General features: G+C 41.7%; 1 protein-coding gene across 1 annotated transcript; it reads right to left on the reverse strand.

Annotated features, from left to right (window-relative positions):
- Positions 1 to 44: 44 nt before the first annotated feature.
- Positions 45 to 13,347, reverse strand: cpn1 (carboxypeptidase N, polypeptide 1). The gene is made up of 9 exons (XM_085466313.1): positions 12,828 to 13,347; positions 11,061 to 11,257; positions 9,283 to 9,438; positions 5,054 to 5,230; positions 4,825 to 4,936; positions 2,687 to 2,826; positions 1,557 to 1,656; positions 598 to 716; positions 45 to 479 (listed from the first exon to the last, which is right to left on the reverse strand). Exons 1-9 carry the CDS (start codon positions 13,060 to 13,062, stop codon positions 369 to 371), a joined length of 1,347 nt encoding a protein of 448 aa, XP_085322439.1. The 5' UTR covers positions 13,063 to 13,347; the 3' UTR covers positions 45 to 368.
- Between the last annotated feature and the right edge of the window lie 1,348 nt (positions 13,348 to 14,695).

A 14,695-nucleotide genomic window follows, 5' to 3' on the forward strand; every position in this document is an offset into this window, starting at 1 on the left:
TGTTTTTCAGAGCAATAATCCAGCAATAATAAAGAAGTCTTAAATACAGATGGTAAAAACATTTCTTTAATTTCATTTTCACTTACCATCAAATTATTGTAATCAAAACCAAAAAAATATCCTTTACAAATACAGGCTAGCTGTGTTCATACAAATTAAAACTGTTGGATAAATACACCAGCCTTTCAACAGTTTCTTGATACAGAAAAACAAAACCCAAAAAGGAAATAGACGCTAGGACTACAAAGGTATGTTAAGGTTGTGTATCATTTACATAATTCATATGCGTATGCATGTGTATGTTTTTTGTACGAGCTCTTCTGTGTATTTGTTTATGACTGTGTGCCCTCTAAATGATTGTCCGTGCCTCATCTTGGGCCAAGCTTCAAGGGAGCTTTAGGAGATGAGAGGTTCCTCTTGCCGTGGTGCGGCTTCACCTTCAGGTTTTGTTTTGGTGCTGGTTTCAAGTAAAAATGAAGCTGTCAGGGACCAGATGGAATAAAAGGTGTGAGTTAGTTTATTTAGTAGACATAAAAACACAGACACCACACAATAACCTCAAGTTTGGTCAGACCAACCATACGAGCAGAAACCAACCTGTATGGCCTCAGCTGGTCCCACTGTGACAGTGCTGGTGAAAGGGAGGTAACCGGGTGCAGAGGCTGTTACAGTGTAAGTGCCTGGCAACAGAAGTCTGAAGTAGTCGCCATCAACTCCTGAAGGAGCACATGTAAGGAAAATTATGAGACTCGTACAGTCGCTGTATCTTAATTAAACATATTCCTGGAGTGCCACCAATATGTCGACAATGACGGTAGTTTTTTAACATAAAAAAATAATTCACACTAAATAAAGAAAGTTGTAGGTGCCAAATTGGAAACTGATTATGAACTACGCGATGCCATCATGCCAATATGGATCCTCTGAGGAATGTTTGCAGTACTTTGTTAAATATGTGGCATGAAGAATTAAAGTAGTTCTAAAGGCAAAAAAGGGGCTTATCCCTGTACTAGCGAGATGCACCTGTTGAACTGGCTGGTGAGTGTCTTGATAGGTGACTTTAATTTCTCTCACGTTGCATTTCCACCACTGACCAGTAGGGGATGACTTGCTCCGTTATATCTGTGCTTGACTTCCACACCGCACCATTAGATGCACTCGACTGTCCTTTTGCGTGTGAGGATTGAATGCACTTTTAAAATCTGGATATCATACTAAAATTTAGTTCATCGCTAAAAGTCTTGTCGAGATTGCGTCTTGTTTCATTCTGGTTTATTTCCAAAGGATCATATTTTTATGGAACTGAGACTCAAAGTCGACTTCTGGCTGCTCGAGGCATTCGATTCATGCAGAAGTTATTGTTAGTGCCTGCCATTAGTCATGCAGTATGTGTCCTTGTCTCATTTTGAAATGACAGACTGACACCGGATGTTATCAAACACTGGTCTTCTATTTCACTGGCTGGGACACTAGACAATCAGTCACTATAAATCCAGCTTCCACACCTATCAAGAAAAAAAAATAACAACCACATATACACCAAAAGTCCCTGTTACCTGCGGTCACGTCATGATTGATGCCAGCTACTGAGATCTCTGCTTTGCTGATGGGGTTGTTGTTTTCATCATACACCATGCCTTTTATCCCATGATGCACCTGAGAAAAGACAAAACGTGTACATACTTCAAATATTGAAGTATATTTAATAAAATCTAAGGTTTGGAAATTGGATTCCTATCATCTGTTTGATGTGTAAAGCTGTCTGTAGTCTTAAGAGCTTAAAAAAGGAAGGTGACTGGACCTCTTTAAGTTTTTTGAAGACATTTGACTTCATCCAGAAAGTTTCTTCAAAGCTTTCAGCACTTGCTCATGTTTATTAGCACATACGCTCAAAACCCTGAAACCTAAAGTCTGAAATACTGACTTAAAGTGATTTGATTGCATGTACAATTTGTTACAAAACTTTAGATTTAATGGAATCTGTTCAAATTAAATTTACTTTCTCAGTATACATTCAGTTTATACCAAACATATTTTCCCAAATGATTAATTATTTATACATTTCAGTTGCATTTTGCTCAAAATTATTGCTTAATGTTTACAAGAGAAAGATTATACTTGAATATACTTTAAATAATATGTTTTTTTTTAAAGAAAATACTGTATGTGCTAATAAATACGAGTGAATATGAAGGAATCCTAAGCTACATTTCTACACCTCAGACTTAATTAACACTCCTTAGGCTCAGCAGTGTTCAGCAGCTAAAGAAAGACCAGAACAGCATCTGCAGGCCCAGTTTAGTTTGTTTAATTAGTGCTTTGCAAAAAATGTATGCAACTGGGGGCCCACCCTTACAGAAACATTATTAGTGGCAAAGCATCGCTTTTTGAATCTCAGTGGAATAAAGGACATGTTGTTGTCCTCAGACCACGGCCTTGTTCCGTCCTCGAAGAAGGTTAAAAGTCAGATTACTCATATTACACAGAATTTCACGCATCTAATTTTTTGGTCACTTTATCCCAGAGGCGACTGCCAATATTCACAAGACACCAGGGCAGCAGACTCACGACTCCTGGCAGTTGGGTTTTTATGTGTAATAGTGTGTATGTGTGGTGCATTGAGCTCCAATAAATTAAATACTCTTTCAGTATAACTCTGATTTGCCAAATTTCGTCATGTACAAACCTGTTCTAGGTATGAAACCAGCGCTTCCCGGTTGCCCAGCCATTCTCTCGGCAGTGCTGATGCCGGAGGAAACTTATCGCAGCTCAGCTCCAGAGTGATCTCGAAGCAGTTGGTGTACAAGTAGTTGAAGTCCTGCATGCCTGAAACACAGATAAATATTTTAGGAGGACAATAAATGTATTAATGTGGCTCTTCACTTTAGATTTCTAGGTCTTTGCAACAGGACACATTAGTTATATTTATAGATTCAAAGTGTTTTTTCCACCACGCTTTGCCTCTTGAGGAAGCTGTTCAAAATTGTAGGAGTATAAGTTGCTTTAAAAAAAAAAACCTTTTGTTTTTGGCTTTACAATATGGCTCCACTTTTCATCAAAAACAAATGTACAAGGAGCCAGAAGGGAGGGAAGGTTCATATGTAACCCCACAGACCCTGACATAACACTTGGAGCATAAAGACCTGGTAAAATAAACATAGCATGCTGCTTCTAAGTGAGACTCTGGGCGTTTTCAGTCAGTTCAAAAGCTCGCATGACTCAAGTGAAAAGCTCATCAGACTCACAGTGCTGAGGAGAAACCAGAGCAGCCTGGATCAGGACTTACGCATCAAAGAAATGGGGATTGTTATTGTTGCAGTTGCAGATTAACTGAGCTGAAACTGAATATATGCCCAGAGAGTTGGATAAACTTGGTATTTTTTAACTTCCAAGAATTCATTACTGTAACAGTGCATTACTGGAAGCTTTCATTAAAAAGCAGCACACAAGTTTTCCAGCCTTTAAGCGAACCATGAGAGGGTGAGGAGTTTAAGTTTCGTGCGAGCGCCTAAGGCTGTGTGACTCCTGAGAGGGTCTCTGCCAGCATGGAGGAGGAGGTTTAATTAATGCATATTTTCAGCTATAACAAGAAATTTCACAAAATTCAAAACTCTCTTCAAGCTTCAGTTCCATTTATAGAGAGTTTATGGGATTTTACACACAAAAAAGAGCGGTGGGGAGGCCAGCTGAGCCGTATGATTCGTTTCAACCTCACTAAAAGGCGAGGTCCTCTCCACCTTAGTTAAAATTTAAAGGATCCTTTACTTAAAGAAAAAAAGGAATTGTCACCACTAAGGTTGCCTTGTAGACTTTAACCCTTTAAAGCCTGGACCATGAAATAAATAATTGCTAGAAAAATCAAATTAAAAAAAAAAACGGAGTCAACTGAAAATGTTCAGGTCCACAGACTCCACTAAAAATAAAAAGTCTAAAGAAGAACTTTGAAAGACCTTCAGAAAGCTTGGAGAACTACTGCTCAAGGTCTGGCTTCCTGGAAGCAAAATATAAAGAAATTAGAGGTGACTCAAGACTTTTTCAGAGTGCTGCACACTGCTTGCTGATGGTGCGGATCGTATTGAATGGGTGCCTTTTACACCCCCTGTCCACCGCTCTACTGCTAGCTGGCAGTGTGCAAGAGGTAAGGGGGTTTAAGGCAAGCGCAGACCCAGTGCATGATGACACTGGAGAAGCCTTGCGAGCCAGTCAGTGCATTTCATTCATGCTGAAGGTAATGACAGCAGGAAGCCATCACTCAGATGGTCTTGTCTTTCTTTAGCAGGAGAATTACAGCGTTTGTTCCACAGCACATGGAAATTTTGCATGTAGGCAAGGAACAATGTGTTTTGTACATAGGATGGAGGACTGTGTGCTCGTGTGGCGGGGCATTTTTTCAGCTCATTTTTCATTGAAACTGATAATTTAGCTATTATCTTCTTTGGCTTTCAAATTCCAAAATGTCTGGGGGGTGTAATAGTTTATTTTCTAAGTAGCTGTTTATATTATGAGTTTGTACATACTGGAATGTTGGCAACCAGTACTTCTCTGGAAACCTAAGAGGTCAGGACAACAGTTAGTGTTGTTGGTGTTGAGCTACAGCACTAACTTTTGTGGTGCCAAAGCAGCATAATATAAATCCAGATGCAGACTCACTGGCCAAAAATAGATGTAAACAACGTGTAAATAATTTAGTTTCAATTACGATTAATTCAATTACGAAAGCCAGCCTCAGTAATAATTTAGAGACTGCTCCAAGTGAGTCTCTTGTGCTTTTACTACGCATTTCTGTTGTCTTCCCTTCTGCTCAGGAGAAGACGTTTTGCTCACCTTTGGACAACGAGTACCAGCTGGCCCCATTGGTGATCCCCTCATCAAAGTAGTCGCCACAGTTCCAGCCCTTGTGCATCCAGCCATGAGCGTATGAGTAGGTCCTCGCCAACTGTCATCACACACAAAAGGACACGGGCCCATTCATCCACGTGTTTTCATACCCACACAACAGGCAGTGACGGTATGAGATGTGTGTCACATCTGGAAATTTTAATCTGTCACGCACCTTTCTGAAGATCTTGTCGTCAGGCGTGGCCGAATAGGTGGTCCGCCCTCGAATGCGGCCATCTCTCGACTTGTCGAAGGGGTAATTGGCCACCACGGCTCCTCCGTGAAGATTCGCTGACAGGATGAAGTTGTAGTTTTGCATCCATTTAATCACAGCCAAAGTCTCTGGTTGAACCTGGGGAGGATGAGAAGCAGGACATTTAAGATTTACTGTACTTGCAGGACCACGTGCATGCATCTTTATTCCAATTCCCCAAATGAAACAATCTAATCCCACTTGAGAACCTGTCAAAATGTCTCTAAATCATCAAATAAGTTATAATGCAGAATCCCATACAGTCCTTTACGTCACCTGAGATATTTCCCAAACAACATCAGCGGGTTGACATCTGGTTTTCTTTTCATCCAAAGCTGCTGGCTTCTCTGGTTGGCTGCTTATCTGGACAAACCCCGGTTTCCTCTGGCTTTGCCTTATGGACATATTTTCTCTCTGCCTTTCTTTTTTACTTAATCATTTTGCAAAAATGGTTAGAGTTTAAAGAATCTTCTACTTTGCTCAAGCACATTTAATGATTCACCTAGCTCCTCCTAAATGCATCAGGCATGGTTAGCTTCATGGTTAAAGAATACCAACCATTTCAGTTAATGATAAATTTAATGAGAATATACAAAATTCACAAACTGAAGCTGGACTTAGCAACAAAGGAGTGGAAACACAACAGTTACGTGTACATATAATTCATAATATGCAAACTGATTTAAAGGTTTTTGATCTTTTTGCTAATTAATTCATCAAATTCTGCATGAACGGGATCAGCCTCAGCCAGATGGCATCTCCATTGCATTGCTGCAGACCTTGAAATTCCACTTGGGACTGCCATTTATTTTCTCTGTCAGCGTTAACTCTCCTCACACTCTCAGAGCCATTTATCACGTTTGGAGACGAGGCGTAATACCTCTCCTTGAATATGGTATGTAGGACAATAAACACAGTCTGACTCTGTTCAAGAATAATCAAGCTGATCAGAGCCCAGTGACCTTGAACAGAGCAGCTGTAACCAAGAGGTCTGGCTCCCGTTTTGAACGCCGGCAGGAATTTATTATCGGTAGATCTTTATATATACTTGTGCATCCTTTGAAATAAGGGCTGTCACCGCGGTGTAGGGTTACACACGAAGGAACAGACACGGCCATATCGCAGAGCTCTACTAACAACAGAGGATACTACCCCATATTAAATGCAAAGAGAAGCAAATCAAACATTCTGGATCACTTATAGGATCACTGACACTGGGTGAGGGATGTCCTCTGGAGGCCAGTCAAATGTCAGTGGATACTTTTGCAAAAGGAGCCTTGTTTTATGTCGGGCTCTTCTGGGACTCTGTAAATAAGGTATTTCTAAGAGAAATGAAAGTGAAACTTGGAAAATGTGCTGCCGCCCAGTTCTCAGTCTTATTTTAGCACATCTCAGTTTAGTCTTGCACTTGTTCCAGTGAAGAAAGTTTCATCACTTAGCTAAATTAGTAAAAGCTGCATTCTCGAGCCTGCAGGGCTTGAGGCTTTATGTGAGAATGTATTCCTGACCAGCATAAATAAAGCAGTTGTAAGACAAGCACAGTTACCCTTTTGTGTTTCTGCATCAGGAGACAGTCATATGTACAGACTCCCTGGCTCTCTGGTTTTGCAGTTAGAGGTTAAAAAATAAAATTTTCCACCTTTGCTTGGGAACAAAAGTGGTGTGTCGACAGGGAAAGAAAAAGAAAACTATACTGAAACCACCTCTCTGTAATGACATGCCCTGTCAAAACTGCTTAAAACACTGAAAAGAGTTATTTTGAGGGAAGAGAAATCAATCACGCATTCATTTTAAAGCACTGATATGACTTTCTTTGTTTCCTAAAGGATAATATTTACTCCTCATAAACTGAAATCAAGCACATTGCATGCTTGCAATCCACTTGGCAACACGATTAAAGCCGAGATATCAAACTCATTCAAATTTTTCATTTCACAGACCATATACAGCTCACTTTGATTTTAACTGGACCAGTGAAACTTCCATTTCTGCCAGTATAAAGAAGTAAACTACACCTTTAATCCATGAGATATCTTAATATAGGACAAAGAAGAATTCACCTCAGTTTTTCTGACATGGTAACAAACATGCAACTGTATTAAATTAAAGAAATTCATCAGCACGACTCTGGTTTTAAATTATAAGAATTAAACGTGTAAAATTACAGAAAAGGTTTCGGTAGCTCATTGCTCAGACTGTCCTGTAAATACAGAACAGACTATCACGACTAATTCAGAGAAAATGTTTAGTTTTTTTTTATTGTAGACCAACAGAAATGTCTATAGTTGATTGTGACTGTATTAGTGTAGCTAGCATCAATGTCCATGTGAAGGGCTTTATTAATAGGAAAAGCTGCAATTTAAAACTACAAAAATACAGTTAGAAGTCTCAAATTTACACCCTTGTCTTTGTCTGGGCATTTCTAGCCCCTGGGCCTTATGTTTGACACCCTGTCATAAAGCATACCCTGTTTCATTTTTCCCCCCTAATAAATAATTTACAAAGTGAACATGTTATATTTAATAAGACTTGACATAAGCAAGTGAGACCATAAATGCGTAAGGAAAACACTGAGGTCATAAACCAAATGAGGGTCATTTTCTCGTAGGCTTCTACCCACCTCTTGCCCTGTGACAGCTGAAATACCCCCGCCCCTCCTCCGCACGTGCACGTAAGTCGGTGAAGTTGAATTCTTTTTGGGACGCCCCATAAGAAGAAGGGTTTAAATGTATGTTTAAGACACTTCTACGAGGATTATATCCATCTTTTCTTTAGAGTCTATCACTAAATCTAGCTAAAGGTATTTTAATTTGGACGGTTCAAGATATAATCAACTTTAGGTTCATATTTCAGTTCTCAAAACATGAAGCTATCTAGCAGTTATAATAAAAACTGACTGTCCTTAAGAGGGAGGAATTTTATTTTTCAAGGAAACTATGAACAACAGTCCTACTGGAGGCTGCAGTTGAGACACCCCCAAGGATCTGACCTTAATAGTTAAAATGTACTTTTTGGCAGGCTAGTGGACTGTTTGACAGCACGCACTCTCATGTTACTCTCCACTGTTCATTTTACATTTCAGTGATCTGAAATAAGTACACATTGCGCTACAAAGGCCATTCAATCACCCAGAATAAAGCCAGGTCTCTCCCACAGCCAATCTGAACTCTGCTGCTTACGCCGAAACTCTGAGGCACATTTTTCTTCCTTAGTCTCAGTCACCGTGTAAGTGTGGCAGGTTTATATAGTGTCTATTCTATGTAGAGAGCATCTGTACTTTTATAGTGCAGACATAGCAATGTGCAGACAGTTTTGGGTAAAGTAGCAGCAAAGTGAGGAGTCAGCCAGTGCCTCAGGGTAACAGTTACACTCTGACGCTGCAGAGTGGCTCACTGTAACTTCTCATGATGGTGATGAAAACCAAAAAATGTTTAGCTGAGGCTCAAAGTCCTCATAAACAGTGCATATAGTTAATCACATGTTATGACCCAGAGGAGAAGAAGGCTGTTGGCGGGGGGTTGCTTCTTCTTCTTGGGGTGTTTTCTCAGCTCCAGCATCTAAAGAAATATGCAAACTAATATGACTTACCAACGCTTTTGTTCCAGTTTGTTCCAGTTTGCGGAGCTAGGTTGCCAGTTACCCCACCTGTTTCATATTTCAAAGACTCCAAATACGAATGAGGGCAACCACAGTGTCTATGCTAAGAGCTATAGCCTGCTATGTGCAAGATAAGCAAACAGGTCTAGGCTATACAGGCACGCAGAAAAAAGTCACAAAATGATACAGAGGACCGACCAAGGAGTCTCCTGAGTCTACTCACATTTAAATATATGGACTTTTTTATTATTTAGCTGAGACACAGCTGGCACTGGAATCTCATCCAGTGCAGATCTCATGAATTTGTTTATGTCAACAAAGTTAAAGCCAAGATAACCCAACTATGTTACAGCTGCTCATTATTCAGCTTCGCTCACACGAGCATGATAAATGCCCTCATCCATCCTCCTCCTCGCTCCCTCCTTCTCTCTCACCCACATATGCTCCGAGCCACACATACTTGCGTACACACATGGACACTTTAACACACACGTACACCCTCAAACGGTTTCAGTTGTATTCAGTTGTATTCAGTTGTATTCAGCAGAACTGACCTGATGCTCCCAGTTGTCCGGGAGGGGCAGGTGGTGGTTTCGTCCTTTGGTTTTCTCGTAGTAGTACATGAGCGCGTTCAGGTCCGGAAAGTCGCGGTTTAGATCGATTTCTCTGGCGTTCCCTCGACCCACTAGGTAACCGTTGAACTCCGGACCCTGTTGATGCACAGATCACAAAAAAAACATTTTTTTAAAACTGGTGAGTAATCTTGCTCTTTCCCACCAGAATGATTAAATGATCATATTTTGGCTTGTGACGTTAAGGTTTCCGGAGGTCAAGTTATGAGCTCCAATTTCTCGGAAGCAGTAAAACAAAGCTGAATTTATTATTCCCCAGTCCTCAGAGGCTATCTATAGAGCAACAACAGTCAAGTATTTTTCCCAAAACGGAGTTTTAAGACCGTGCAACAAATCCATGGTACTGAGTGTGCTAACAGCCGGACAGATAGACTGTCACAATCGATTAAAAGTACCCAAAGTCAAAGCACTTTAAGCAAAAAGCTCAAGTTCTCACTCTTAGGCAGTTTTTTTTTCTACTGCTGGATCTTAATGATGTCATACACCTGCTGTGGGCACAGAAGCCCCTCCTACCTGCTGTTATGCCTTCTGGATGCAAGGGACAGGCAATCAGAAGAAAGCTGGCTTAAAGGGAACAGCTTTTCCCCCTCAGTGAGCATGGTAAACAATACTCCAACTAAACATCGAATTAGTTAGCACTGTCATTGCAAGCATGTTAGGATGCTAACATTTCAGTTTAGTTAAAAGGTCTGTTTTGCTTAAATGCAGCGTCACAGGGGCATCACTAACTGTAGACTTGTTTTATTTTATGAGTGCCTTGAAATTTTCTTATTTGTTTGCATCTTTAGCTTGGACCTTTAATCTTAAATGTCACTATATGTTTTTATATATCAAGTAAAGCAAGGGGGCAATTTAAGAAGCTCTTTTTTGATTGGTTTGACTTTCTTCTGTATTTCAGTGTGAGACTTTCTAAGACTTTGCAAAAGAGCTGACTGACCTGTGTGTTGGTGTCTATAGCTTACATTTTCTGATAAGATTTCTTCTTGTTGTTGTTTTTTTCCCTAAAAGCTTGATCACAACATTGAGTCGCCAAGGATGCTTTAAAATGAAACTGCCTTGCCGTTTTTGAACAGATGCTGCTGCACCCAAACATCTGCTGACGCAACTAATTACAGTGCAGTATGTATGTGTCGTCTGAGTGGCAAAGAGAGGGACTGTCATGTGAAGCTGGTCGCTTCAGGACATATCATTAGCCAGCAAGAGACTGTGTGTGTATTTGTGTTGCAGCAGTCTGCGTGTGTATCAGTTGTTTCACGGCCCATAATTACCCCTGACACAAAGTTAGGGGCTTTCTTGGGAAGCTGATAGATGGGATTATTACAGACGCAAGCAAACGGTGGAGAAAAATCATCAACTACTGTTTGACTCGTAGTCGCTCGTCTTACACACACACACACACACACACACACACACACACACACACACACACACACACACACACACACACACACACACGTATTTGTTTAAAAATCCTAAAAGATCAGATGGATTGAGCTGTGTGGCTCGCAGGTGTTTAGTTTCACTCAGGGACCTCAACATTTCTAATATTTCCACTGCCAAGAACAAAACCAAGGGAAAAGAAAATATAGATTTTTTTTTCTTCTTCTTTGCACGGGGGACGGTTTCTTTGAAAAAACACAGCCAGAGACGTCCCAGAGGGAGTTTTGTTTTGGCACGTCTAAGCCTAAAGCTCAAATTACCTGTCTGGCAGCCACCTCGTAGCCATCGGGGTTCATGGAAGGCAGGATGTGGATGCGCGTGTCGTGGATCAGCCTCACGATTCGCTGGTTTCTGTTTCGGTACTCCTCGCACAAGAACTGGGAGAACTTGATGAGAAGCTCACGCCCAAGCACCTCGTTGCCATGCATGTTGCCCACGTACTTGAACTCGGGCTCCACTGGGGAGGGAGTGGAGAAGCAGAGGGGGCATGAAGTTACGAAAAAAGCCACACAGAGCTGTCAAGTACCACATTTAAAACAGATGGCCTGAGGAAACACATGCAGGACGCCACAGTCGCAGAAATTTCTTGATAAGGATGTTCTTACAGACATAAGCTCTGGAAATTGTGCTGATTGAATTATCTGGATGAGTTATGTGTATTTGCCACCAATGTCTCAGCCTTGCTCTCTGTGCAGGGTTTCTTCCCCCTGAGGATCCCTTTATTAATCACTACTGAGGGAAGCAAAAAAACCCCAAGCACGGTTGCCAGAGGTCAGACTTATGACTTAACACGAGATACAAATTTGCGCTAAATTTGACACTAAAACCATCACATCAAAGAATAAGCGCTTGTGTTTTTTTTCGTCATTGATACTTTCAAATCTATCAGCGCCTTTCACTAATTGTTTCAGGCATCCAAATGGCATGCTGGGCATTGCAACTCCCCTCTTTTTCTTTAGCACAGTTCCAACTGGCCATGAGTTCACAAAACAGCGCTGGCTCCAGCATGTAGTTTAAAAAGAAAGAAAGAAAACCCACACACACTCATTCAGCAGTATGTGAAACGCATGAACTTCGTACAGAGTGCAGGAGGCTTGACCCAGACTACACCTCAGGTCACTCCCCCTTCATGAAGTGTTCAGTTCCTGTTTTTCACCCTCGGTCACCTTGCGACAGAACAGGCCTACATCCTTCAATTCTACTGAAGGAAGCTTCCGAGTATGCAAACACGCAGAAAAAAAGCAGGCTTGGCTGGAGCCAAAAAAACATTCCCTTCAGTTGTCAAGCTTTTTTTTAAATGCAAGAATGGAAAAATCTTCCACAGCATTTCCTTGATATGACATTTTGGCCAATTTCCAATGCAAACATTGGATATAATCATACACTAGCTGCAAACTAAATACCTGAAGAGCTGATTCAGTGGTTTTTGTGGGAGTGTATTCAGGGTTAAATCCTTGATGACTCAAAGTGATTCTGTTTGTCATCTGCTACATTTTGTCAGTGGTCGGATGGCAAAGAAAAATCAAAATGAATCACAGATGTTGACTCGATTCTTTCACTTTCTTCTTTCTTTTCCTTTTTTTTTTTGTTTTCACTTTTGAGTTTTCCTCAATTTACAGCCAGTGATGTTCAAAGCACCCACTTCGGGATAATTTCACCTTTTCCTCCTCACTGTTAAGTCACACAGTGGTTCGGCTTCATAAAGGCAAAATCGAAAGCTTGAGACAAAACCGAAGCCTCTTGCAGACTCAGTCTCCTGCCAGCTATTCTCATTGTGTGTGGCAAAAAGTACAAGACAGATGAGGAGCCAGTAGCACAGGTTGTGCATTCGAAATCTATCATAGATTAATATCATTTGCAGATGTTTATCAGCTTTTTTTGAGGAGTTGGGATTAAATTATTAAGCTGTTAAATTACTTCCATCCATCACGTTTTCTGCCAATTATCCACTTTGGGATAAAATGCAACATGAAATCATTGTACAGCATGTCACTGGGCTGTCAAACAACGGATCAGGTGTTACTTACATGCTTCGTGGTTGCCCGGGTTATCGCTGAACTCCAGGACATAGAGGTGGCGACCCTCCACACTGTGCCCGATGCTGTAAATGCGCGTGATGTAGGGGCATTCGCTCTGCACTGCAAACAGAGCTCGTACCATGTCCTCGTATTTGTGATGCTGGAAGTCTGAGCCCGACACCAGGAACCCCATCAGCCCCAGCAGGAGAGCACAGAGCCAGGGAAGAGTCCAGGGTTGCTGCATGGTCCCTTAGCCCAGGTTGTGCAGCGCAGGAGAGGCTGGTGAAGAGGCTGCCTGCAACTATGCAAACCACTCACAGGATTTCAGATGTATTCTCCTTCACACACCACACATACTGCTTGCTCCCTGCTTGCTCTTTTTCTTTCTTGTGCCCCTTCTTTTCTCCAGCTCTCTCTCTGCCTCCTCCCACATACAGTCCTCTCAGTGAAGAGCAAGTAAGGACAGCCCCCTGCTCCTTCTTTGTCTCACTCTCCTCCTCCAACAGCTGCTTCTCTCCCTCTCTCTTTCCCTTTGGGTGCTTGTCAAGTACATGCTACTTGCTTTATTAGGGGCTTCAAATGCTTCTGCTTTAAGTAGTTTGCCCCACAGCCCCCTGAGCTTTCGACACACACACTCTGAATTTCATTCTGCCTCTGAGACACTCATTTTCCATCCCTTTCTTTGTCTCTAACTCTTGTTCTGTGCTCCCTTCCTGGGAAAGAGGGGTTGTTTCCACGGCACTGCTTTCCCCAACCCCTGCAGCCCTCAATCATCCATTCATTAACTCTTAAGTCAACACACAACCCCTGCGTGTGCGTGCATGCACGTGTGAGTGTATGTGTGTGTGTGTACGTGCATGCACATGCGCTTGAAGTCCACAGATGAATGAGTGTGAAAGCTCTTTTGCAACCTTTAAACTGGCTTTTGTAGCTCTGTTTCCCCAAAGCACTAACACATAGAAAAACATACCAACACAGGCTCTTGCAAAAAGACTAAATGCTGCAGTTAAACTTCTAAAAGGCACAGGACGATACTGAGATGCATGCATCCCGTACAAACACACACACACACACACACACACACACACACACTACGACTACTGCAGAGCGTGCAAGGGGTGCTGTCAATCAAGCCTGCTGGAGAAAAAAGGGAGCTTTTTCCTCGCAGAATGTTGTGCAACTGCTTGCAGAAGCTTAAAAAAATTGAGAGGGGAAAGCAAACGTGGGGCCAAGAGAAGAAGTAGCACATGGAAAGTTGAGCAACAGGAGGCTCGGGAAAAGGAAGGAAAAAGGTAACAAAGACAAAGAGAGGAAGAACCCGACAAGGATGGAGGGAAAAGCAGGAGAGAAAAAGATGTGGCTGAGTGACGGTGGACAAAAGTGGATGAAGGCAAAATGTGCTTTTCTGTTTAAGGCTTTTACATTCGCATGTGGCAGCAGTGGCTTTCTAATAAACAAGCTCAAGTGAATGAGACCAGTCCTCACTGTCTCTGCCAGTGATTGTATTTCTGCAGTTCCACTGTTTACATATGTTATGCCTCAAAGCTCTGATCCCGCTCGCCAGTCTCATTCACATCATGCTGCCAGGCCAAGTGTGCTCAGCTGTAACTGTCATTTGAGTCAAACAATCCAGCAAAAATTACCCCTCACCTAACCAGACACATCTGTCATCGCCACTTTTTATAACATCACGAAAACAAAAACTCAGTTTTTCAGTCCAGAAGTCAAAACATCCATAAAGTCATCGAAGTCAAGCGTGAAGTTTTACCTTGAGTGATTTTATAAACAACTGGGAATAGATAGGACTATTTGGGTTTTCTGATTTTAACAAAACCTGCAAACAGTCCCACTTTTCCTTTCCTAAAGATCTTTGCATC

Source organism: Copadichromis virginalis, linkage group LG8, assembly GCF_057382275.1.
Source record: "Copadichromis virginalis isolate Kocher_CV1m ecotype Utaka linkage group LG8, C_Virginalis_male_GT1.1, whole genome shotgun sequence".
NCBI classification, from domain to species: domain Eukaryota; kingdom Metazoa; phylum Chordata; class Actinopteri; order Cichliformes; family Cichlidae; genus Copadichromis; species Copadichromis virginalis.

Coding starts and splice junctions, on each gene's coding strand:
- cpn1 (XM_085466313.1), bottom strand. CDS start 13,062: ATGCAGCAACCCTGGACTCTTCCCTGGCTCTGTGCTCTCCTGCTGGGG. Junction 11,258..12,827: donor CCCGGGCAACCACGAAGCAT/GTAAGTAACACC, acceptor CTCCCTCCCCAG/TGGAGCCCGAGTTCAAGTAC. Junction 9,439..11,060: donor ACGAGGTGGCTGCCAGACAG/GTAATTTGAGCT, acceptor GTGCATCAACAG/GGTCCGGAGTTCAACGGTTA.